The sequence below is a fragment of the Lagenorhynchus albirostris genome, chromosome 14, assembly GCF_949774975.1.
Source record: "Lagenorhynchus albirostris chromosome 14, mLagAlb1.1, whole genome shotgun sequence".
Lineage (NCBI taxonomy): Eukaryota > Metazoa > Chordata > Mammalia > Artiodactyla > Delphinidae > Lagenorhynchus > Lagenorhynchus albirostris.
In genome coordinates, this window is record NC_083108.1 from 23994190 (window position 1) to 24019159 (window position 24970).

The 24970-nt window shown below is 47.0% G+C and overlaps 1 protein-coding gene across 2 annotated transcripts in view; it reads right to left on the bottom strand.

The window, feature by feature from the left end:
• Positions 1-674: 674 nt before the first annotated feature.
• Positions 675-24970, bottom strand: part of LIPG (lipase G, endothelial type) — a 35369-nt gene continuing 11073 nt past the window's right edge. Inside the window, exons 5-10 of one of the 2 annotated variants that reach the window (XM_060170771.1) lie at positions 22992-23213; positions 20247-20489; positions 19452-19572; positions 18304-18522; positions 15550-15654; positions 675-802 (exon numbers count right to left, since the gene is read on the bottom strand). In XM_060170771.1, the coding sequence (XP_060026754.1) occupies positions 775-802; positions 15550-15654; positions 18304-18522; positions 19452-19572; positions 20247-20489; positions 22992-23213 (938 nt within the window). In that variant the 3' untranslated portion in view covers positions 675-774. Of the gene's footprint in view, positions 803-11188; positions 13524-15549; positions 15655-18303; positions 18523-19451; positions 19573-20246; positions 20490-22991; positions 23214-24970 lie in introns of those variants that run through there. The other variant, XM_060170772.1, reaches the window with a different exon arrangement.

Consider the following 24970-nt stretch of genomic DNA (forward strand, 5'->3'; position numbering starts at 1 on the left):
TAGCTACCTTATCAGGTGTGAAGTTGTATCTTGAGGCTTTGATTTGCCTTTCCCTAATGACTAATGATTTTGCACATCTCTTCATGTACATATTGGCCACTTGTATGTCTTCTCTGGAGAAACATCTCTCCAAATCTTTTGACCATTTTTCAGTTGGTTTATTTGTCTTTTTATTGTTGAGTTGTAAGACCCTGGAAGGCTTCTAAAATAATCCCTACATAAGCCCCAAAACAGCTCAATTGAATCAAAGCACTGGAGTGTACCTGGGCATTGATTATTTCTTAAATTCCCCTAATCTGCAGTTAGGGTTGAAAAGCACTGGTTTACACCACATGGCCAAGCAGGAACAGGGATACCATGTAAGAGCTCTCAGAGTTCATGACTTTATCCGACCACCTGGAGGTGGAGGTGAGTAAGACACAGCCACTGCTGTGTGAGAGCTCTCAGTGTAATAGAAATGCTGGCCCCTAAACAAATAATTATAACACAATGTCTTAAGTGCTCTAATGAAAGGATGTACAACTTGTCAAGGGGACTCCAAGAAAGAGTAGCTCAACTTCCTGCGTGCATTAGTATTGCTGAATGTAGGGTGGTGGTCACTAAGGACCCTCAAAAGGTGGTCCCTACTAGCCATGTTAGCACCCCATGGGAGCTTGATAGAAATGCAGACTCTCAGGCCCCACCCCAGATCTACTGAGTTAGAGCCAAGTTTAACGAGAGTCTCAGGTGGTTCATGTGTCCATTAAAGTTGGAGATACGTTGATCTGAGGTCAATTAAGAAGCATCCAGAAAGCCCAGCCACCTAAAACAAATACAAAACAAAAAATTCCACTGTAATGAGGTATGGGTTCATTAAATTGTTCCTTAAGGTAACTGACTTCCTTTCTTAAATTGCAACACATTAAATAACTCTTAGTCACACATATCTTAGCATGAATTTGTTTATCAGAAGGTTTTAGCCTAAGCCATTCTCTTCCTGAAGCTTCTCTACTAGCCAGCTTAATAAGAGACAGGGGGAGGGACTAGATTGGGGTAACACTGGCACTTGGGCATCAGCACAGTTGAATTGAAGTACAGGGGTGATGGGGAAAGCACAGGATGGCTTCACCATTTCTTTCAAAACCAGTCCCTGCTCAGAGTTTTATACCAGATTTGTAGATGCAAGTGTCTTGCCCTAGCATAACCCAATAAATTAATGTAGCAAGAGCCGGTTTAAAACTTGAGTGAAATGACCCATTGGACTGTGTTCATCCCACTAGACCACACCTGAACTTGATCCCTCAGCAGGTGAAATTGCAGCCTCCATTGACCACGGGCTTTCCAGAGGCTGAATAATCCACGTCCCAGTCTCATAATGGGTTGTATCTAATTCCCATGTGTCCTCATACATAAAGGTTTCCACATCTTCCCAGAGATGACTCATTTCAGTGTTTGGTGAGCTTTGCTGCTGGAGAAATCTTCACGTTTAACTTATAATGCCACACGCTACAATGGGAGATGACATTTCTCAGGGCAGCTGGTTTCCCGTTCCAGGTTTCCATGTTGGGTACCAAATGAAGGCCTCCCCCTCTCAACCCCTCAGCACCAAGACCTCGAATGAGGCCCCAGAGGCAGTACTCTCTGAGGAGTAAGAGATGTGTGAATATACAGTAATGTTGGTTCTATTAAAACCTTACTTCAAAATTGCTTTGGGCCACCCTCAGAAATGCTTCCCAGCTCCAAATCCTAAGACTTAAGCCAAACTCTTTTCTCTCCCTCCTCACTGATTGGGCCTTAACAAAGAGGCAGGAATTTCAATACTTGTTCATTCAGTTATTGAATGCCTACTGGCTTCAGCCTCCAGTGTGTCCAGTCCAGGCTCTCTCCTTCACCCCTTGCAGTGGCACTCAGCTCTGGTCCCAGGACTATGCCAAGAAGTCCAAAAAAAACTGAGGCTTCCCATCGACAACACCCCACATCTTACTAATGGTCTCTCCTTACTGGTTTTTAACCATTTTATTGAGATATAGTTAACATACAATTCACCCACTGAAAGTGTACAATTCAATGATTTTTAGTATTTTCACAGAGTTGCAAAACCATCAGCACAGTCAATTTTAGAACATTTTCATCATTTCAGAAAGAAATCCTGGGGACTTCCCTGTGGCGCAGTGGTTAAGAATCCACCTGCCGATGCAGGGGACACAGGTTCGAGCCCTGATCCGGGAAGATCCCACATGCCATGGAGCAACTAAGCCCGTGCCTCACAACTACTGAGCCTGCGCTCTAGAGCCCACAAGCCACAACTACTGAGCCCGTGCTCTAGAGCCCACGAGCCACAACTACTGAAGCCCGCACGCCTAGAGCCCGTGCTCCGCAACAAGAGAAGCCGCCACAATGAGAAGCCCACACACCACAATGAAGAGTAGCCCCGCTCGCCACAACTAGAGAAAGCCTGCGCACAGCAACAAAGACCCAACACGGCCAACAATAAATTAATTAATTTTAAAAAAAGTAACCCTGGGCTTCCCTGGTGGCGCAGTGGTTAAGAATCCACCTGCCGATGCAGGGGACACGGGTTCGTGCCCTGGTCCAGGAAGATCCCACGTGCCGCGGAGCGGCTGGGCCCGTGAGCCATGGCCACTGAGCCTGCGCATCCGGAGCCTGTGCTCCGCAACGGGAGAGGCCACAGCAGTGAGAGGCCCGTGTACCGCAAAAAAAAAAAAAAAAAAAAAGTAACCCTGTATCACCCCCTCACCCCTAAGTTCCTCAGCCCAAGGCAACCAATAATCAACTTTCTGTTTCTATAGATTTGCCTATTCTGGACATTTCCATATAGATTCTACTCTATTCCACACAGATGGATTCATACAAATGTGGTCTTTTGGACTGACTTCTTTATCTTAGCATAATGTTTTCAAAATTCATCCATATTGTAGTATGTATCAGACCTTAATTCATTTTTATGACTGAATGATATTACATTGTATGATATCCTCTTTTTGTTCAACTGTCCTTCAGTTGACAGACATTTAGATTGTTTCCACTTTGGGCTATTACGTATAATGCTACTATGAACATTTGTGTACAAAAAAATGCCCTTTGCTTTCTTAAAGGACCAGAAAAAAAACAAGAATCCTGCTGGTCACCCCAACATTTTGAGTGGAAAGAAGCTGATACAGGGAGAGAAGACATCAGGATACATTCCTTTGGTCCATTTACTAAGTCAAAAATCTCAAGTTAGGTGTCACTGAGCTGTGAGATCTTAGCTAATCCACTTGCTTTTTCTTTCCTTCATTTTCCCACTTTAATTAATGAATTTAATTTCTCTTTCCTAAGGAAATTGGAAGACCATTAATTAAATCATTATTAGAGTATCGACTTATTATGCATGAGAGACTTATTCCAGAACAAGGTAAGGGAAAATCGACATCATGATGGATAACACAGTAGAATTCAGATGTTACATTCACAGTCAGATGTTCCAAACCTGCCTGCCTGCCACTGTGGTGGCCAGACCCACTGCACCAGCATCTTCCCCTGGCCTTCATGACACTCCTTTATAGTGTTAGCTGATTTATATCTTCATGGAATTTGTTCAAACCCACCAGTAGGCATTGGGAAGTTATGTACACATCTGCAGGCTGGGCTGGTCCAACTTCCACCAGGAAGTTCAAACTCTGCCAGCACCAGCCGAGTGTTCTTCCAGAGTCTCTCATTCATGGAATAACCTGCACATCTTTAGAGCTCAGATGAATCTTGTGAATACCAGGTGATCACCCTTCCTGCTTTACATAGATTAGGACAGGCTCCTCGACACCTCTAGGCTGGCTTACCTCCTAGACAGAATATTCATCTTTTGTGTTTCCTTTCTCCCAATAATTACCAGCCTTCTGATAAGCACATCATAGCAGATGCAGGCTTCTCCTGAGTCTTCCTTCCTTGCCAGTCACCTCTGGTCATCTTTTCCCATTTCTCTTCTTTATTCCCACATACCCACATCACCTGTGCACAATCTTTTAGCTTACCTTTTCCTAAATGTTGAAATTGGCTTGGGTCCAGTAAGATTTGCACCATTGTGAACTGAATTCTGGTAGAATACTAATTCCTTGATGGAAAACTGTCTGAATGACTGTATAAAATTATAGTTTTAAAAAATATTCAGTTCATGGACTTCCCTGGCGGTCCAGTGGTTAAAACTCAGTGCTTTCACCACCGAGGGTCCAGGTTCGATCCCTGGTCAGGGAACTAAGATCCTGCAAGCTGCATGGTGAGGCCAAAAGTAAATAAACAAATAATATAAAATAAAAAATATTCAGTTCAAGTCCTATTCAACAAAATTCCATGGACTTCAGCCTCAATAAAACACGTAGATGATTACAGACAGTAAATCAAATGAAGAGAATAGGCCATTGGTTATTTACCATGTTGTGCAAATCCTGGGGCACACTTCCTGGAAGATGGTTCCCCTATAATCCAAACTTCTTACAGATTAAGGTGGATAGATGCAGGATGTCCTTTGATTTCCTGGGGCTCTTGGCATTCTGAGGAGAAGCAGGGGATGTCTCCTGGGAGGAAGCCACCCAAGAAGGTAGCAAGCACCAGGTCCCCTCAGCTCCTGTTCTCCTGGCAGAGAGGAGGGTTCCTGCACCCCTGCCGTGGAACAGGAGTGGCCTGGCCAGATGGAGGAGGACCAGGTGGAGCCAGCACTCCCAGGCAGGCTGCCAGCCCTGAGCAGAGCCTAGGAGCAGGCCGTAAGGAACGAAGCCAGGGGCTTCCCTGGTGGCGCAGTGGTTGAGAGTCCGCCTGCTGATGCAGGGGACGTGGGTTCGTGCCCCGGTCCGGGAGGATCCCACGTGCCGCGGAGCGGCTGGGCCCGTGAGCCATGGCCGCTGAGCCTGCACGTCCGGAGCCTGTACTCCGTAGAGGGAGAGGCCACAACAGTGAGAGGCCCGCGTACCGCAAAAAAAAAAAAAAAAAAAGAACGAAGCCAGGAGACAGAATGTGAGACTTTTCCAGAGTGTCCATGGATGTGGTCTGCGGTGACCACATGGGGAGCAGCGGCAGCGCCTGGGATCCAGCCTTCAGCACCACCACGTTCCTGGCGGTGCTGTTTATGAGGCCGCCACTCAGGCACTGAGCGGCTTGTTTTTATAAGGGATACTCTGATGGGCTAATTAGGATGGAGAAGACATACCTCCCAACTCAGGGGAGCTCAGGGGAGCTCAGGGGAGCACAGTGCTGCCCCTGACTGCCTCACAAGGAGGGAGGGGATGCTGACTGCAGGAATTTGTCTGCTGAGGGAAGTATCCACGCTGGGTGCTGCCCCCTCATCAACCTGTCCCTCTCAGCCTGGACCTTTCCACTGAGTAAATGTTGGAGAAATATTTTAAATATGCAGTGCAGTTCATTATCCTTCCTACCTCCAGACTCAATAGAACCGAGTGATTAAAGACAGCAGATTTGGAGTCAGAGACCTGGGCTCAAATCCCACTTATTGTTCTGACCTGTGACAACTCAGCCTCTCCAAGCCTCGGGTTCCATGTTTGAAACAAAAGGAAAACTCATCTCATAGCAGCGGAGTGAGGATTAAATGAAGTGGGGCTGGATAGGGCCTGGTTTCACACTGGCTCCTCTATTCTTCCAGAACCCTCTGGGCCTGCCTCACTAATAGCTGGAGTGTCCAGGCCTCCCTTGCAGCCCCTCCTCTACGGCAGCTCCTGTCCCCCAGCTGCTTCTCTCCTCGGGGAGCATCCCCTCCCACCGTGTGTGTTGGTTCTGCGGTAAAACATCTCTAGGACATTTCTTCAGGAATGTGGGCAATTCTGGTGTCCCACAGCAAGCCAGTTAGGCAAGTTTGGAAATCTCAGTGAATGCCAATCTCCCACTCACCTGAGCGCCACAGAGATTGTTTCTTCGTTGGTCGTTTTCTTTCTTTTTTTTTTTTTTTTGCGGTACGCGGGCCTCTCCCTGCTATGGCCTCTCCCGTTGTGGAGCACAGGCTCCGGACGCACAGGCCCAGCGGCCATGGCTCACGGGCCCAGCCGCTCCGCGGCATGTGGGATCCTCCCGGACCGGGGCACGAACCCGTGTCCCCTGCATCGGCAGGCAGACTCTCAACCACTGCACCACCAGGGAAGCCCCATTGGTCGTTTTCTTACGAGAAAGTTTTGCAATGGGTGTTCCTTCAGAGAAAGCAGGTGCCCCCCACCTTGTAATAGGTGAACATCCAGATTTATACAGAGAACAAACAGACTCATAGAGGAGTCTTCTGGAAGGTAAATTCTTCTAGTGCTATTTTAAGGGAAGGAAATAACAGGCTTATTGCCTGTAGACCCAAGTTTAAATCCAAGTTCATCCACTTACTGAGAGGCCCGGGACCACCCACTGACATCTTTGAACTTCAGTTTTCTCCCCTGCCGTATATTGTTGTAAAGGGTAAATGAGGGAACATAGATGAAAGGACTTTATAATGCCTTTAATTAGTCATTATTACATAACTAAATTTACATAAATATATCTGTTGTGCAATGTGAAACTCATTTACATGGGCTAACCCAAGGTTGTTTTTAAAGGCCCTATTCTAACTTTTTTTTAAATGTGGGGTGATTCTGTGAGGAATCGGAGTAGGACAGGATTTATGTCAAAATGGAAGGCTGAATGCTGGCTAACATCTGTAGCAAAGAGCGATGAGGAAATCCATTCCTGAGGCTCCTGGTTGCCCACCTTTCAGTTCTGATCGCTCTGGGTTTCATTAGCATCAATAAGTGACTAAAAATACATTTGAGTATCACGATGCTTAATATTATAGTTGTTTTTGGTACTATTTCCTCCTACTTCCCCTCTCACACTCATGCTCCCATCGAACAAGAGTTGAGAAAAGTTATAAAGTGAGTCTTCACCTTCCATCGGCTCCCCTCCAGCTGTGATACCCTGTTCCCAGAGGCCGAGCTTCTCCATTCAGCTTCAGTTGGCCTCCGGCTTTCAAGGGACGAAAAGTCTTCTTTCCCTCTCTCTCCCATGTGTCATCCGTGTCCCTGCCACAATGAGGAGGCAGAAGCCTGCCAGGTGCTTTCTCCTCCTCCCAAAGTCAGGGTGATGTGTGAAGGGGAAGCCCTTCTGAGTGAGAGACGTGACTTTGACCGTAAGCCAACAGGCATAAGAGGCCAGTGATTATTGGCTTCCTGTTTTCTCCATATCTCACCTCTGGGCCCTATGGGCTGACCCTGAGTCTCTGTCGCCACTCCTTGAAGCTCTTGCATCAGCTGCAAGCTGATTAGGAAATTCTCATCTGTCTTAACTTGGATTCCCTGGGAGACAGACTGTCTGAGATGGAGGTTTGAGGGCAGGACTTCTGCTGGGCAGGGGAGAGGTGAATTATGATGTCACAAAGGCCCTGGCTGATCCCACCAGGAGCTGTGCAGCTCCTACAGTCCTCCAGAGTTGTCCTGTCTTCAGGCAAGGAGGTCACTGGTTGTGGACTGCCTCTGGGGAGGGGCTGTGACCATAAGCCCCTTTGTTGACTGAGGGTAATTCCTGCAGACAGACTCAGATGAGAGCCCTCAACTGCCGACGCTCCCAGCAGCCAGGGGGGTGAGTGCCTCAGTTCTGAAGGGGGCCTCTAGTTGGCCCTCCACACACCCACTACACCATCTGAGTGGTATCTTGGCATTTTTTAATGTTCAAAATTTTGTTTAAAAATAAAAATGCCATTGTAAATAAGTAATTGTGTGTTTACTTAAAGTTGTTCTATCCAAAACATAGGTTTTGGGAGTTCCCTGGTGGTCTAGTGGTTGGGATTCAGCGCTTTCCCTGCCGTGGCCTGAGTGCAAGCCCAGGATGAGGAACTGAGATCCCATACGCTGTGTGGTGCGGCCAAAATGATTAAAAAAAAAAAAAGAAGTTTTGTATATGTGCAAAGAGCAATTCTGCAGCAGTGCAGTTGGGTCACCAGGGAAACGAACTGCAGGGTCTGTGAAGCCACGTTGCTGAGGGTTTCTTTTTGATTGGCCAAAAAGAAGCCTGTGTAGAGAGTTTGGGGCAGCCTAATCAGAAAGAAGATGAGCGTGTCTTAAAAAAGGACACAGGACCCACAGGAGGACAGATATCTCCGACAGAATACAGGCAATGAGTTGAGGTCGTGATGGAATATGCTCGTTCGCAGTGACTGGTTGAGGCTCTAGCTTCACAGCAATCCCACGGAAGTTGTCCTGGGATGATGACCAGGGCAGAAGCAAAAATATGTTTACTCCTATAGTATACTCTTAGTTTCTCCATTCTGATAATCTCCATTCAGATAATCCCACCCTCTGCTCCCGGCCTCAACGCTTCCAAGTTTGTATGTGGCATCTGACTACGATCACCCACTTCCTGTGAAATGATAAACAAAGTTGAGTGTGAATACCTCTGGGCTGAGATAATTAGCGCTGGTCCAGATAACTGCTCCTTGCTGCTACAGCTGACCTCTGGTCCTAAACCCTTGCCTGCTTAGACCTGTCCTAGCTTCCAGACTCTTCCCACTGTTACCAACCAGAGTTCTTGGCCTTCCCCAATCAGTAGAGGGGAAGACAATTTCTTATCTCTAGAGGCCAGACAAGAAATTTAGGCGAGGCTTTATTGGGGCCCCTGCTGCAGCACAGCGGAGCGAGAACAAACAACAGGTTCCATTGCTTGCTGACTCCCTGCTCCTCGAGGGGGGCGAACTTGTTTTTATAGGGGGTGAAAGTAGGGATGTGTCCAGGGGTTGGGCCGGAGGTGTAGCTTAGGTGGTTTGCCCACCTCTTAGGTGGTGCTGCGCACAGGGGCCATGCTCAGTACCCTGCTTTTGCTCCCAACACGCCTGTTTTTGCTCCAGGCTCTTAGAAAGTGGCAGCTGGGTTTTTTGTTCTCTTTGTATATTTTGGGTCCAGAATTTGCCCCACCTGCTCATGCACGCAGTTTCCCGTATAGTTTTAGTCCCATATAGTTTCTTTATGTTTTGTTGCTCAAGGAGAGGTGTGTCCAGGTGCAAGCATGGCGGCACTGCAGCAAATGGTCCGAGGTCCCAGCCTGTCTCACCACCACAATACATACACGCGCTGATATTACATAAGGAAAGTCAAAGTTACACTGTATTGCTAACCACAGACGTTTAGGAAGACAAATGACTTGAACCCTAGTTTATAGTTGTTTTACTCTTATTCCTTTTATTTACTTATTAAGCTTTTTTTTTTTTTTAGGAAAAACCACTCCCAATTTATAGATAAACCCACAGTTAACAAAGACAGCTTTGACACCTTTCTCTCCCTCTCAAGGCAACTACTGCTGCCATGGAAATCATTGGGTAGGAGGGGGATGGAAAAACAAATGCTGGTGCTTAGAGGCTCTGCAGCATCAGGAGTGGAGGAATGAAATCAACTGCGGAAACCCAGCAATATTTTAGGGGACTTGATTAGAGGAAAGATTCCCAAAGAGGACTAGCCTATTTGTAAGGTGACCGCCCTGACCCAGTGATCTCCTACCCTAACAGGAAATTTTCCTTTTGATGTGCTTGGCTGCCTCGAGGCAAAGATTAATTTGGATAACAAGCATCTTCTTTTAACAATGTTTATAACTCTGAACTGGTTAGAGGTCTACTAGCCATTGATACATGAGCAGGACTGAGTTCGTTTCAAAGCTTCCAACGGATCCCTTGCAGATGTCAGCTACTCTGAATAAACAAGAGCCTGGGTTGAAGGGTAGAAAGTAGCGCTGAAAACAGGTGAAAACTGAGAAAAGTACATTTGGTAACAGTGGCTGTTCTAGTACCTACTTGGCATCCATCCTTCCAAGGAGTTCAGTGTTTCAGTTTGTTCATATAGTCAAAGGAGGCCCCATGGAAGCACGTTGACTCTAATTTGTAGAGGGGGCGCCACTGAACCCCCAAGTCAGACAAGACACAGTGGAGGCACCCAGACTATACTTCTACCTTTCGGCAATTTCAAAAAGCTCCTTTAGTCGGCCAGAAAGAAGGCTTCAGCCCTTTCCTCTGTCACCTGAATTAGGTTAAGAATATATTTCTTAGTCTCTAACCCAGTCCCCCCACCATGTCCATGATTAAGCCTGGTATTTCAGAATGTCTTGGGTGGAACTGAAGACCAGCCACTTCCCACCATCATGAAGGCCCCTTGCACAGAGTTTTCTTCTCATTTTAAAACGTTTTAACATTTAAGGCTAGAAATAAAGTCAAATGTATGTACTTCATCAAACTTCATAGTGATAGATCAGTTTAAATTTACTAAAAGTTGACTACAAGATGGAATGATTTAAAGGGCAACTTAAAGGGAATAAAAATGAATTCCTGGGACTTCCCTGGTGGTCCAGTGGTTAAGAATCCGCCTTCCAATGCAGGAGACGTGGGTTCAGTCCCTGATCAGGGAACTTAAGATCCCTTGTGCCTCAGGGCAACTAAGCCCGTGCACCACAGCTAGAGAGAAGCCCGAGCGCCGCAAGGAAAAGCCCGCATGCCACAACTAAGACCCAACACAGCCAAATAAATATTTAATTGCATTTTCAGCTGGGCCCCTGGGCACCCTGAAGAAAGACAGTATTTTTCATCTTCTGGTGTGATCATCTGACTGATTTCTGGCCATATAATGTGGGCAACTCCTCACTGATGCTCTTAAAAGGTAACATTTCCCCCCCTTTCCACCCTCCCACGGGCTAGAAGTGGACCTAATGGGGGACACTTTGGACTGCGGGGGTGAGGGGAACATCCTATGAATGTCAGAGCAAAAACTAAGAGCCTGGCTTTATGGAACAGAACCTCAATACCAGCTGAGAATTTAACACAATAGAGAATTCATCTTCTATCTGGTTTAAGTCACTGTTATCTAGATCCCATGGGACCAAACCTATATCCTCACCAACATTCCCCAGTACCCAGCCCTCCTCCCCGGTCCTCCCAAACATCCACCTTCAGGACTTTCTACTGCGATTCGAATAATTTCTCCTCTTGTTCTTCAGTGAAAGGAGTTGTTGTCTGCTTCTTACCAACAATTAGTATCAAATAGAGAATATATCCTATATTAAAGTAACTTTTTGTCAAAACCTAGGCTTAGGCAGGATAACCCTTTCAAATTTTGAGAACTGAGCTGCTAGACCATGAAGAATTTTGTAGATTTTTATTATTTTACTATTAAAATTTTAAATCTTGAAATCGGTTAATCATAAAGTAAAAACTAACCATATATTTATTTTTATACATTATATACACTTGAGAAATAAATAGTATTCTAAGCATTTAAAAAAGCATCATTATATACAAATAAGGCTTCAAGCCAAATGTATAAATACAGGACCCACTGAGGATTCGATTCCCAAGGCTTCCATTACAAAAGTAGAAGTAACCAGGATGCACAGTCAATAATACAAGCTCTACTTTGGCTAGAATGCAATCACAGAAGCAACAGAAAAGGCACACAATTGGATTGAGAAAATACCTTGAATTAAGGTATTTGACTGGTTATGTCTTCAGAGGTTTGGCACAGAACAATGACACAACCTTGGCACAATAGAGATTAAAACAATGTCCTTTAAAAACCTAAGTACAGAGAAAATCGCTCTCCCCCTTTCCCACCTGACATCACATCTCCTTGCAAATCAATCTTATCCATAAAAATCCCAACCCTTGGCCCAGCTGTTCTCCCAGTTATATATTAATAAAAGAGTTTCGGGTTTCATGGATGGCTCTGAAATAAATTCCTTGTTACATCTGGGGCATATTGGTGGGAAATGGCTATACGAGTCCTGATGAAGTTGCAGAGATGAGCATACCATGGGCATTGCCTCCAGGAAGTCTAGGTCCTCACCTGGCTCCTCCACCAACCTGGTATATAATTCTAGGCTCGTGCTGAACCTCACTAAGCTTCGGTTTTGTAAAATAGAGATAATAGTAACTGCCCTGCTCACCTCCTGTTGTGAGTCTCTAATTAAGTGATGCATGTTCAAATCTTTTGAAAATTATAAAAGGGTTCCTCAGATATCATGTATATTAATTCAAACCAAGATCTAGAATTAAGGGCTTTTTGAAGAAGTTCAGCACAGAAAGGGCACTTGTATTGGAACAAGATATTTCAAGAAGGAAAAAGCATGGCATTAATTCAATCTTGGTACCAGCTGTGTGTGACAGGTGCTGGTTTCTGTATGAACAGACATGTGTAACATATGTAATAGCCTCTAGCTTCCTACACAGAAGAGATTTTGCCAATCATATTCAGCAACTGACACCATTCTGTCCCTAACATGTATAACACTCCGCTTGCCACTCTGCTGGTGATCAAAGATGTCACTCTTAAGGGAAATGCACTTTAACTAAGAAGAAATAGGTAGAAATCACTTAAAGCCTCAGGGTCCCCAACTCTCACATCCTGTAGCCCTCCCAGTGCCCCTCATGCCTTTCATCACGTGCATATCCATGGATCATCTAAACGGGAAGGGAGCCTAGACATCCCAACCCCATTAGGTTTCAAATGAGAAGATGGTCTGCAAAGATTTACTAAGGTGTCTACTGCCATGTGCTAATTAAGTTTCAGTGCTTAATAAACATTTGTCCAATCAAAAAATGAGTAATGGAGGGGCTTCCCTGGTGGCGCAGTGGTTGAGAATCTGCCTGCTAATGCAGGGGACACGGGTTCGATCCCTGGTCTGGGAGGATCCCACATGCCGCGGAGCAACTAGGCCCATGAGCCATGACTACTAAGCCTGCACGTCTGGAGCCTGTGCTCCGCAACAAGAGAGGCTGCGATAGTGAGAGGCCCGTGTACCGTGATGAAGAGTGGCCCCCGCTTGCCACAACTAGAGAAAGCCCTCGCACAGAAACGAAGACCAACACAGCCAAAATAAATAAATAAAAATTAATAAACTCCTACCCCCAACATCTTCTTTAAAAAAATAAATGAGCAATGGAAAAAGAAGAAAGCCAATGATGTGTGCTTTGGAGAAGGAGCTGGGGAGCAGGACTGAATAAAATGTAACCAGTCCACGTCACCAGTTACCCATCGAGCCCCAAGAGCGAGGGCCGCCACCCCTCCCCAGATCTACTCTCCCTCCCCCGGTGAACAAGGTCCCAGGTCTGCCATCCTGACACGAGTCAGCTCCCAGCAGCAAGACCCCTCACTATGACTCAAGTCAGGTCAGGCAGCTGACAGCCTTCCACGCAGAGTCACTCGGAGCCTGTGTTCCTTGTTGGGTGAAGCACCGGCTCATCCAGTCCTGAGAAGCCAGCCTGGTACGCATAGAGGCCAGGGCATTGGCCATTTGCGCACAGGTCTGGAGTTAGAGCTATCGTAGAGCAGCAGCGGGAACAGCAGGAACAGCAGGATGTGGTCTCCTCTGGAGAAAAGTCCCAGCCATCATGGGAGGCACGGTGCTGGGCCCAGCAAGTGGGCTCCTCCCATTGCTGCAGGGTCAAGGCCAAGAAGGGTCTTTCCATCAGGTGGGTCCTCAGCAGTAACGTTCCTCCATGTGCTTGGAAATCAGGGAGTGGGGGGCCTTGCGGGGACCTTCAAGGATGCTCCGGGGTTGGGCTGAAAGGAACCACATGGGAGTGGTGTTCATTAGCTGGCTTTGCAAACATGCAACTCTGTTTACCACAAGACCAAGCTTTCTTCCATACCTATCAGCCTCCTTTATTTGCTTCCCTTTCAGAACAAATGGAGAAAGTCCTGAATGCTCCCTCCTCCCCCTCCCCCAACAAACCACAGATTCACTTTGAGAAACACCACACCGGAGCCTGCTCCGGGTTCCTAGTTCCATACACCTCAGTGTTGACATCTGCATATTTAGCAGAATACTCACCCACAGCACGCACATGTGCACACAAGCACACACACACACAAACACAACTTCGGGGAGAACTATAAAGTGCTCCTTTGCTTTGATCTAGAAACACAGGAGAGCCGGCAGTGTGGCGGGAAGGGGGCAAGGCAAAGTCAAGACATCTTGATTCTAGTCTCAGCTACAGTAATGCACTATTGAGCCTCTTGGAACCTCCGTCTCCTCTGTGAACAGGTGAACGGTCTCCATGGCAGGAGAGAGAGTACTGACGGTGTAATATATGTCCAGGGATTCACCACTTCCTGGTGTTAATTTATTACTCAGGCTCCTATTGTTTTCTGTTCCTTTGAAGGCAAAGGAAAGGACCTGTTTTCTCAAAGAGGTATTCTGAGGCGAAGTATAACATTCTCAACTGTTATGAAGTTCTGGAGAGGAAAAGAAGTATATAAGAATAAGAATAGCAATCCTTCCTGGGTGTGTCCAATTTACATGGCTGTTCTGAGGATCAATGAAGTTAGTACATGTGGAAGCACTTGGAAAGGTATAAATTTGAATACAAACATAAAGAATTAAAATTATTACTATAGCAGGAAATCATATCCAGACTAGACCGAGTCACTTAATTAGATGGGCAGTTTTCAGAATCCCACAAGTCCTGTGATCGCCGAGCTTGTGGTCACGTCGATGCTCCTGAACAGGAGACAGAGCAGCCAGGGTGTAGCCCGGCCCTCCAGGCTGGCAGACAGTTAATCACAGGGGATCCCAGCACGGGCGCGGCTGCTTGATAATTGATACTCAGATTGAGGAGAGGTGACTTATCTGAGCAAGTGGAACCTCCATGCGTGAGAAAGAGCACAGGCTTTAGAGTAAACCAACCTGCTTCAAATCCTTACTCTGCCATCACCAAGGGGGGGACCTGGAAAGAGTGACCAAACCTCCCTGAGTCTCAGGTTCCCCAACTGTTCACAGGGTTACGACACCAGCATCATGAGCTTGATGATCGAAGTAAATGAGATGATGTATGGAAGGCACTGACACAAGGTGCGCACACACTCCGTGCTCGGTGTAAGGCAGCAGCGTTATTATCTAGTACCTCTGATGGACCCAGGGGTAGGGGCTGGTGGGGGCCATCTCCCTGCTCCTCAGCAGGCATTTAGACTCAGAGGGTGTGTGACGGAGCCCCCTTTTGGGTGCACCCACTGCCTCATACCACGAGATCATCCTTCCTCAATTCTGAGATCATGAGACTTGCATGGAGCAAGGAGGACCCTGAAGCAAGAGCACATGAGCATTCCTGCTTCTCAAAAAGGGGGAGAATTGCCCACTAATATCCACTCACACCAACCTGGGTTCCAGAAAACCTTAAAGGGGGGCTATGCCTTATGCTTCTCCCTTACCTCCCACGCAACTCCCCACTCCAACCTGGTGCCCAGAAAGAAGCTGGGAGCCCTGGAACTTCCCACAGCCCCAGTCACTACAGAGAAGCTCCATCTAAGATGAGGACATGGGTACCAAGCTTGGGACTTAGTCACTGAAAGACCTCATTCCAGCAGGACCATGGCCGTGACACCTACAGGAGGAAGCAGAGCAAGAGGCAAAGGGACTTTCACACCATCCAACATCCTACTCCTTCCAGCAGAAGGTCATCTTCATAAAGCAAGGGACTTTTATCTGTTTTTGTTGACTTATGTGTCCCAAGTGTCAGACACACGTCCAGCCTACACTAGGGGACCCATCAACATGCATTGCATGAACCTCTGAGAATGTCCTCCTTACCTGGTTTCATTTTTCATTCTCCAGCCATCTCGACACTTGTGAAACCAGAGCTCTTGGCCAGGGGATATGCGGGTGTTCTCAAGATCTTCTGCACAAAAAGTCAATCTAGGAGGAAAAAGAAACCACTGATGTAGCCAAAACTCTAGGGGAAGGTACATGGCTTACACCAGCCATATGGTGCTCTCTGGACATGAGGCAGATGGAATAAGGAGAAAAGAGAGGCTTTTATCATGTGACCCCTGACTCAAGACCCTTCAGAACTCTCCACTGCTGCTACAAGCACACTGAAAGCGTCTCACTTTGATGTCTCCCATGATTCAGCTCATGCAGACTTTAATCACACCCCTTCCACCTTCTTCCTTCTGTCTATCCAAAAGCCTGTACCAAGGCATATCCTCTCTGAAGCCTCCCTGATTGCCCGAGACCTTATTAATCTAACCCTCCATTGACCTTCCAATTTCATAAATAGGCACATCCTTATATAAATGTTGCTTTTGTTATTGTCATTACTTCTTATGGCACGGAGTTAATGAAAGCTTTAGCTCATTTTAACACATTATATCTTGCCTTGAAGAGCTTGTGGATTCTTGCATCCATGGTGGACTATAAACTCCTTGAACGGAGGAACTCCAGGTCCCTCCAGCATGGTGTCCAGAAATACCCATTGACAAGCGTAACTGGAACTCAGCTGTGGGCTAATATCAAAGATTCAAGAAGTAGACAACCAAGATCACAGGAAGAATCCGTGATCTAATAATCGTTTCAACTGTAACTTACAGCCCAACCATGTGGGCTGCCCCAGCTTCAGTGGTGTGTGGCCAGCATGACCTCATGACCAATAGACATGTGGTACACCTGACCGTGATGCTTACCAGCAGGACAAAAGCCACATTCCCAACAGCTTTCAGAACCTTCGCCAGGAAGCCCAAACAGCCCATAAACACCCACAACACTCACAATCAGGAAATACAAATGAAAACAACAGTCGGGGACCAATTCACACTCAACGGAATAGCAAAAATGTCCACCAAAGGTAGGTGAGGAGGAGGGGAAAAGGAAGCTCTTACTCTGTGGATAAGATTAAAAATTGGTCCAACCACTTTGGAGAGGGATTTAATAATATCCCGTCCAGTTGGAGAATACATACACTATAACCCAGTGATTCAGCATGCCCCAAAGAAGCTCTCACACACGTACACAAGGAAAATGTCCCAGGATGTTCATCTCAGCACTATTTGTAACTGAAAAATGTAGCAACAACTTAAATATTCATCAGAACAGTGGTGAAACTATTGTTTGTGCAATGGCAGTTTACATACAGGAGTTGAACGTGAATAGACCAGATCTGTATGCATTGGATAAATCTCATAAACTACGTTAAATGGAGAAAAGCAACTTTTAAAGGAATGTGTCCACTCACGTAAACTTCAGAAGCAACCAAAACATTTCTGTAGGTTGTTTATGGATAAAACAGAAGTAGGGAAAGTATAAAAATCATGAAGAGGAAAACACTGACATTAGTTAATGTTGGAAGATCGGTACATTTGGTTTGAAAGGGGAGGAGTCGGATGGGGGAGGGGCACAAAGGGGTTTCAGCTTTATCTGTAATGTTTTACTGTTTAAAATCTTATATCTGAAACCAATATGAAAATGGTTTACATTTATTAAGTCTCAGTGGTTTATTAAATTTGAAATATTTTATAAAAATGATCATCTTTCTTCTACCCCACATCTTTCTGGTACAGGCTGCACTTATAAGCACCGAGAGAAGGAAAAAGACACGCAATTATCTAGATCACAGCCTTCATACTAACAGCTCCCCTCACCTGGCACCCACCCCTGCCACATACACACCGGTGCACAGGGTTTTCGACCAGAATCACTCAGACAAGCAACCTAGGCCTCCACCCCCTGCACGGCCAAGCTGCACCATAGGTGGTGGATGGAAACGGGACGCATGAAGAACTGTAATGGAGAAAATGCCAGAAGAGATAGAAAGAAGGTGGAGGCTTCTTCCCACCATCCCAAGGCTGGCAGTGACCTCCCGGAGGTCTGCTGAAGGATTTGGCCAAGGAAACCCTCCTCTCTTGACAAAGGTCTTCCTGGCTGCTCCGAGAGTCAAGCCGCGTTTTAGCGGCTGATTTAGGGGTGGATTTTTTGTGTTAGGCTTGGTTAACGTGGGGAAACTGCCAGCCGGCGTGGCACAGAGGAATCTGTTACTTGACATTAGCGCCCCATGCATGTCCTTGAGTCAGAGCCTCCCAAAGAGAGGTATAATGCTCTGAAAATTGGATGCAAGGGAAGCCAGGACTCCCACAGACCTCATCCATGCAGGCTCCCTAAACTGGATAGTCTGGTTTGCTCTGGACTGGAGCAAGCAAAGGCTTTTGGTTGCACGGACCCCAGAGCAAACAAATTAACAAGGCAGCACTCCTAAAGAGCCCTGTCCAGGAGAAGCCCTCTTCCTCCGGGCCAGCACAGGGCTTGGCCAATGGAACAAGGGCTGGATTCCAGCCCCCGCTTGCCCACCCCTCTCAGCCCAGGGCCTGCGATCAGGGTACAAGCTGCACAACAGTGGACAGAGGCCTTGGTCTGGAATTCAGTTCTCCTCACAGAGGGTTTGCAGTTTTGCCCATGTACTCTGGATACGGAAAGATGGAAGCTATACGCTTAGCAAAGGAAAGGACGCTGCAGAGACGCACGCCTTCCGCTGACCACGGACCCAGAACAGGGAAAGGGTCGTGAGGCACTTACTTCCTCTGGGTTTCCCCGGACTTGACGCGGATGCGTCTGATATTCAGCTCTTGCTCGGACCTGCGGGGCTGAGACAGGTAGCTGCGAAGCTCTTTCCACAGGTTGTACCAGGACTGAGAAGTCCTCTCCCAGGTGAGTCTGATCTTCAGGAGGTCTCCCAAGTCCTCCTCGGTGTAGACCAGGAAGGTGTTGGTGGCATTCAGCTCGATCTGCTCCACTCTGCAAGGGGAGAGGGAAGCTGGTCTCAGTCCCCCCGCCACCTGGAAAACTGCAGCACCGTGGGGGTTGACGCAGTGGCAGCACCTGCCCCACTCGGATGGGAGAGAAATGCACAAGAGGTCCCCCCTACGTTCTCCACGTCCCACCAGCAGGACCAGGATGAAAACTCAGCTGTGCTCCACATGGGCAGAGAGATAATGTTGCCCACTGCACCCCAAACCATTCCTGAGCATCTCCCCATTCATGCTACTTCCTGGGGGGACAAGACCAGGAAAGAACAGAAATGAGAAAGCGCAAAGAAGTCACATCCCCACTCGATAGCGCCTCCTCTTCTCAGCCCACAGGCATCCATCTTCCTCGGAACTCTCAGCCCCTCCTGCCTGTCTCACGTGGCACTTGGGGGAGCCTGTCTCACCCCATGTGCGTGCATGAGTGTGTGCGTACAAGCCTGTTCCTCCTGCTAGAACCCCAGCCCTGAGAGTGAGTATTCTGATGACGTTACTTTGCAAGCCCAGCATTACTCAACGTGGCGCTTTGCACCTTACAAGTGCTCAACACATACAGATCACTGTGTGCCCCTCCCACAGATAATTAGAAACATGCCAGGGACGATGTTTATCAAGTTCCAAATTTCCTAAAGCCTCAGGAATCAGGCGTTCTCTGAAATGAAACAGCAGTTTCTGCCCAGCTGATCCAGCAGATTCTCACGCTGCTGATTCATCCCAGGAGCTGCCCTTCCAGAAACGTTCTGAGTCAAGGGCTAGGTGGAGAGTGTGAAGCAGGAGAGGAACCACACCGCTCCTCCCTGGCACGCAGACGAGCTCCCCTGCACTTGTTCACCTTGCACACAGAGAGCTCCTGTGCTCTCTCTCCTTTTCAAACCAATTCGTTCTCTGTCCTGAACTCAGCAAAGGAAACCCGTGACTTACATTTCCAAAGGCAGATTCTGGGAGTCTGCATTGGTGCCATAAATGGTGACATGAAAGGTGGGCTCGATTTCTCCCATGTTCTTGTAGCTGAAGACATGGATTTTCATCTGATAATGGTAAACTGCAGAGACAGCAGAACAGAGACATTTGTGAGCCTTGCTTGTCATCTTAGGGCACCCTGACCCAAACTGAGTCACCCAGCACAGTGAGTTTTTAGGGATTCTCATCCTTTGGGTCCAGCCCAGCCTCTAGCCTCCCTTTGATCTCATTCTGTCCAATGGCGTAAAAGGTCACTGCAGTATAGAAGAAAGAGCCTGAACTTTGGGTTTGGGGGACCTTTGGGGGATGCTGACCTAGGTACTTTCTAGATGTGTGACCTTGAATTAAGGACCAAGGTATTAACTTCTTGAGCCTCAAATTCCACCCACAATACCCACAAAACCTTACGGTTTTATAACATGCTATAAAAATGCGAGATATCATTTGGATCCACTGTTAGTCCTATCACAGATTATTCTGATGATCAAATGAGAAAACAAATACGAAACAGCTTTGAAAAGCTAAATGCAAGATAGAAACTTAAGATAGCGATATTGTGATCATAGAGTGGTGCTTCACATCACAAAAGGAGTCCCCATCATTTATTTTTAAAGATCTACTTTCCTAGGCATACACAATTTAATGTGATTTGCAGTTATTTGATTTAACTGCAGGAATGTGCCCGTCTACAATGTGGTATTTAGAAGGAGGAAAAAGGTCCTTCCCCAGGGCAATGCAGGTTTGGATGAAGGTTACCTCTGAAAGGCATGCCTGCCCGGGTTTTTAGGTACATTTTGCTATTCCTCTTGTTCCTCATTTTCTTGGCATTGTAGCCAATGCTATTACAACGGTTCTTCCGGCAACTGAGGCAGATCCCCTTTTTGAAGCGGTTGGAGTCCGTGCACTGGAATGCGAAGCTCGGCTTGTCCTGATTCACCAGAGAGTCGACAAAGAGGTGTACTGCCCGCTCGTGCTCGCATCTCACCACCTCTGCAATTGCTGGGGGAGAGAGAGACGGAGACCATCAGGCTGAGCTGCTTCTCGGTGATCCGCCCACTCCATCAGTAAGTACTGTACACTTCATCAGAAATAACTGCTTTTCATGTCACTGTTAGTATGCTTGTTTGTGTCATTCTTTTATTTCTTTTTTTTTGCAGTATGCGGGCCTCTCACTGTTGTGGCCTCTCCCGTTGCGGAGCACAGGCTTCGGACGCGTAGGCTCAGCGGCCGTGGCTCACAGGTCCAGCCGCTCCGCGGCGTGAGGGATCTTCCCGGACCGGGGCACGAACCCGTGTCCCCTGCATCGGCAGGCGGACTCTCAACCACTGCGCCACCAGGGAAGCCCGTTTGTGTCATTCTTAATGCATGCCCAGTGATATACTGTCTTTAGAACTGAAAGCCAGTCCTGCCACCAGACTGCTTGCCCTCCAGGTGGGAAGACAGCACTGATACACATGAAGCAATAAAGAGCAAGAGAATGCATAGCACAGGCACTAAACAGGGTGATGGAGACCAGCTGTGCAGTAAGAGTCATTAAGTCCTGATAGAGTCATGCGGTCACAAAATGCTGGAAATGGATCAGATGCTAAACATCATCTAGTCCGGGGCTCAGCAAACTGCACCTTGCAGGCTGGCCCCATTTTACTAAAGTTTTATTGGAACATAGCCACATGCATTCATTTATCTATTGTCTCTAGCTGCCTCCATGCTACGGTAGCAGAGTAGAGTTGTTGAAACAGAGACAGTATGGTTTGCAAAGCCGGAAATATTTACTAGCTGACTCTTTAAGAAAATGTTTGCCAGCCTTCCGTGGTGGTGCAGTGGTTGAGAATCCACCTGCAAATGGATGGGACACAGGTTTGATCCCTGGTCCAGGAAGATCCCACATGTCACGGAGCAACAGAGCCCATGCGCCATAACTACTGAGCCTGCGCTCTAGAGCCAGTGCGCCACAACTACCGAGCCTGTGTGCTGCAACTAGAGAAAGCTCACAAGAGCAGCAACGAAGATCCAAAGCAGCCAAAAATAAATAAACAAAATAAATAAGTTTATAAAAAAAAAACTTAAAAGGAAAAAGGAAAGAAAATGTTTGCCAACCTCATTCTAGTCCAATACTTTCAGCTGTAGATTATGGGTCCAAATGCCCTTAGAGATGAAGTCATTTGCTCAGGGTCACAGAGTCAGTTGGTTGCAAAGCTAGGAGTATAATTTGGATTTTTGTGACCCGCAGTAATCATTATTTCTTGTAACCAGAGGCTAAAGCCAATAGTTTCAGTAACTCCTTGGACCTTAAGAAAAATTTGGCAAAGCTCCCCTTCCCCTTCCTCATTAATTATCACCAGCCTTAAGAAATGCCATCATCTGATCCCCCCTGCAGGGCTGAACTCCCCTTGCATGAACCCCCAAGCCCCACAGGGGCTCCTTGGATGTTATCACCTTGGGAGAGAGCAACTTAAGACTGAGTGACAGAGTGGACATCCCAAGAGCAGAGCATCACAGTGGAGAGAGCCAACTGGGGCCAAGACTTAGAAATGCTGCCAGGATGCAAGGCAGTGAGCAAATGAGAAACCAAGCACCTCAGTTTCAGCAGCAAACTCACTCCAGCCCAAGACTGCTGGGAATAGGCTTAGGCATCCAGGAAGACAGATTATAAGTGAATGGAGGACGAATCTTGAGTTTATTTCTTTAAAATGTTACCAAAAATTAAATTATAGTACATCCATGCTAAAGAATATTATACAGCCTTTTAAAAGAATAAGGTAAGTAGATATATGTACTCTGATGTCTAAGAATGTCCGTAATATATATTAGGACTGAAAAAGCAAAGTTGCAGAACAATGTGATTTTGAAAAATATCACACACACACACACAAATAAATTTGCAAAGTGATAAGAGTGGAAGGATACACACAACATGTTCATATTGGCTACCTCTGGAGAGTGAAAGTAGGAGTAGGTGTGGGAAATGAGGGGGTATTTTCACTTCTTGCTTTAGGCAATTTTATAATGCTTGATTATTTTCCCAACAAATATGTATTCCTTTTGTTATAAAAAGAAATTAATCAATAATAACTGTGACCTCAAAGCACAAGAAAGCAGAGCAGAGACCACGGGGAGGCTGTTGATTGGCTTGCAGGATGATGAACTGTAGAATAAACAGTGTTGAAGGGCCACTGGGGGGTAGTGGGAATAATGAAACGGATGCTGTCGGGAGCACGAACAGCTCTGGCTGATTTAGGAGGAGATGCTATAATTGAGTCAAAACAAAAAATAAGGAACTCGGGGCTTCCCTGGTGGCGCAGTGGTTGAGGGTCCGCCTGCCGCCTGCGGACACGGGTTCGTGCCCCGGTCCGGGAAGATCCCACATGCCGCGGAGCGGCTGGGCCCGTGAGCCATGGCCGCTGGGCCTGCGCGTCCGGAGCCTGTGCTCCGCAACGGGAGAGGCCACAGCAGTGAGAGGCCCGCGTACCGCAAAATAAATAATAATAATAAGGAACTCACTTCCATATGCAATTGACCCCAAGATATCGTTGAGTCCACAGCCCGGCTGGAAGTCACCTCCATTGGGGTAGATGTCAATGTGACCCACAGGCATCTGAATCCCGATGCTCAAGCCAAAGGAGCGCGTGTAGGTGTGCAGGACATCCACGAAGTCTGCGTCGTCAGGGGACAGCCTCCTGTGGATGTCAACCCCTTCAAACATGGGCCCTGCAGGATCCAAACCTACAGCAGAAGGGGGAGCCAAGACCAGCTGTGTCAGGTGCGCTAAGGCAGTGAGTCCTGGTGGATACCTAAGCCGGCAAGTGTAAAATGAAGACATCCCCACCCTGGGAATCCTAAAGGGTGTGGTGCCTGTTGCAGAGGAACGTATGCTTTCTTCTGAAGCCTTCACCTGTCCTGACAACTCAGCTGACTCAGTAAATTGGCCACGGGGTTCAAGTGACACGTGGATCTGAGGAGCCGTGCACTGTCAGAACTGAAGCAGTTCTAGAGGCTTCCCTGGTGGCACAGTGGTTAAGAATCCGCCTGCGAGTGCAAGGAACACAGGTTCGATCCCTGGGCTGAGAAGATCCCACATGCCACGGAGCAACAAAGCCTGTGAGCCACAACTACTGAGCCTGTGCTCTAGAGCCTGTGTGCCACAACTACTGAGCCCGTGTGCCACAGCTACCGAAGCCTGCATGCCTAGAGCCCGTGCTCCGAAACAAGAGAAGCCACCGCAATGAGAAGCCTGTGCACCACAACGAAGAGTAGCCCCCGCTCACAAAACTAGAGAATGCCTGCACGCAGCAACGAAGACCCAATGCAGCCAAAAATAAATACATTAAATTAATTAATTAAAAAGAAAAAAAAGAAGAACTGAAGCAGTTCTAGAAAGAACTTGGGCTGGCTGAAACTAAGCCATTCATTCCATTTATTCTGCCACTGGGAGCCTTCCACAGTCTTAATTTTAGCAGAATTTTGACAGAATAACTAAGCTACCTACATCTTCAAGAGGGAAGACTCAGTCTCCCCAAACTGAGCTATTTGTATTTGGACTTACACTTCCGCTTCCTTTAGTTATGAATCAGGCCCAGGAGTGGAATGGCAAGAGGGGGGCACACCAGGCACACTGAGCAGCCGTGTCTCAAGCCTCCAGAATTCCTCTCCTTTGCAGCCACAAGGAGAAAACCTTTTGTCTGCAAACTTGCTGTATCAAACAAACAGCACTGCAGAGAGCACTGGTTCTCACATTTGAAACAGCACAAATATCTCTGGGGAGCTTCTTACAAATTTGGATTCCACCGTGTAGCTATGAAAAACTCTGGGAGGACGCACAAGCCCCAGGTCACCTGTGTGTATGTGTGTCAGGGGAGAAGGCAGGGTAGGCAACTACAAAGATAGTGGCAGCAACAGAGACACTTTCACCATCTTGTATAATAGTTTGGGAGCCACATGAGTGTAAAACCTTTCAAAATAGAATTTGCAAAGCATAAAATGCAGATTCCCTGACCCCCAAGAGATTCTGATTGGTAGGTCCGGTGTAGAGCCCAGAAATAGAGGTTTATTCCCCAGCTGATCCTAAAAATAAGTGGTCTGTGGACCAGATTTTGGAAAAACTTCTCCATGGTTCAGTAGCATTTCGAAAATGAAATCTGAATGTCTTGATTCATACAGTTCTTGTGCGATATTAAGGAGTAAGGGCTTGTCAGGGTAATACTAGCTAGTATTAACAAGCTTAAGTAATTATGGGAGCTGGATTCATCCCAAGCTAGAGCCCTACAGACACAGAGAGAGGACCTGGAGAAAGTTAAGAAAAGATTATGTGCAGCAGAGGAAGGGGGTTTGTTTAGTCTAGAACAGTGGTTCTCAACTAGGAGGGATTTTGCTCCCAAGGGAACACTTGGCAACCTCTGAGGCATTTTTGGTTGTCACAATTGGCGAAGAGGGAGAAAAGAAGCTGCTAGCATCCAGGGAGTAGAGGCCAGGGATTCTGATAA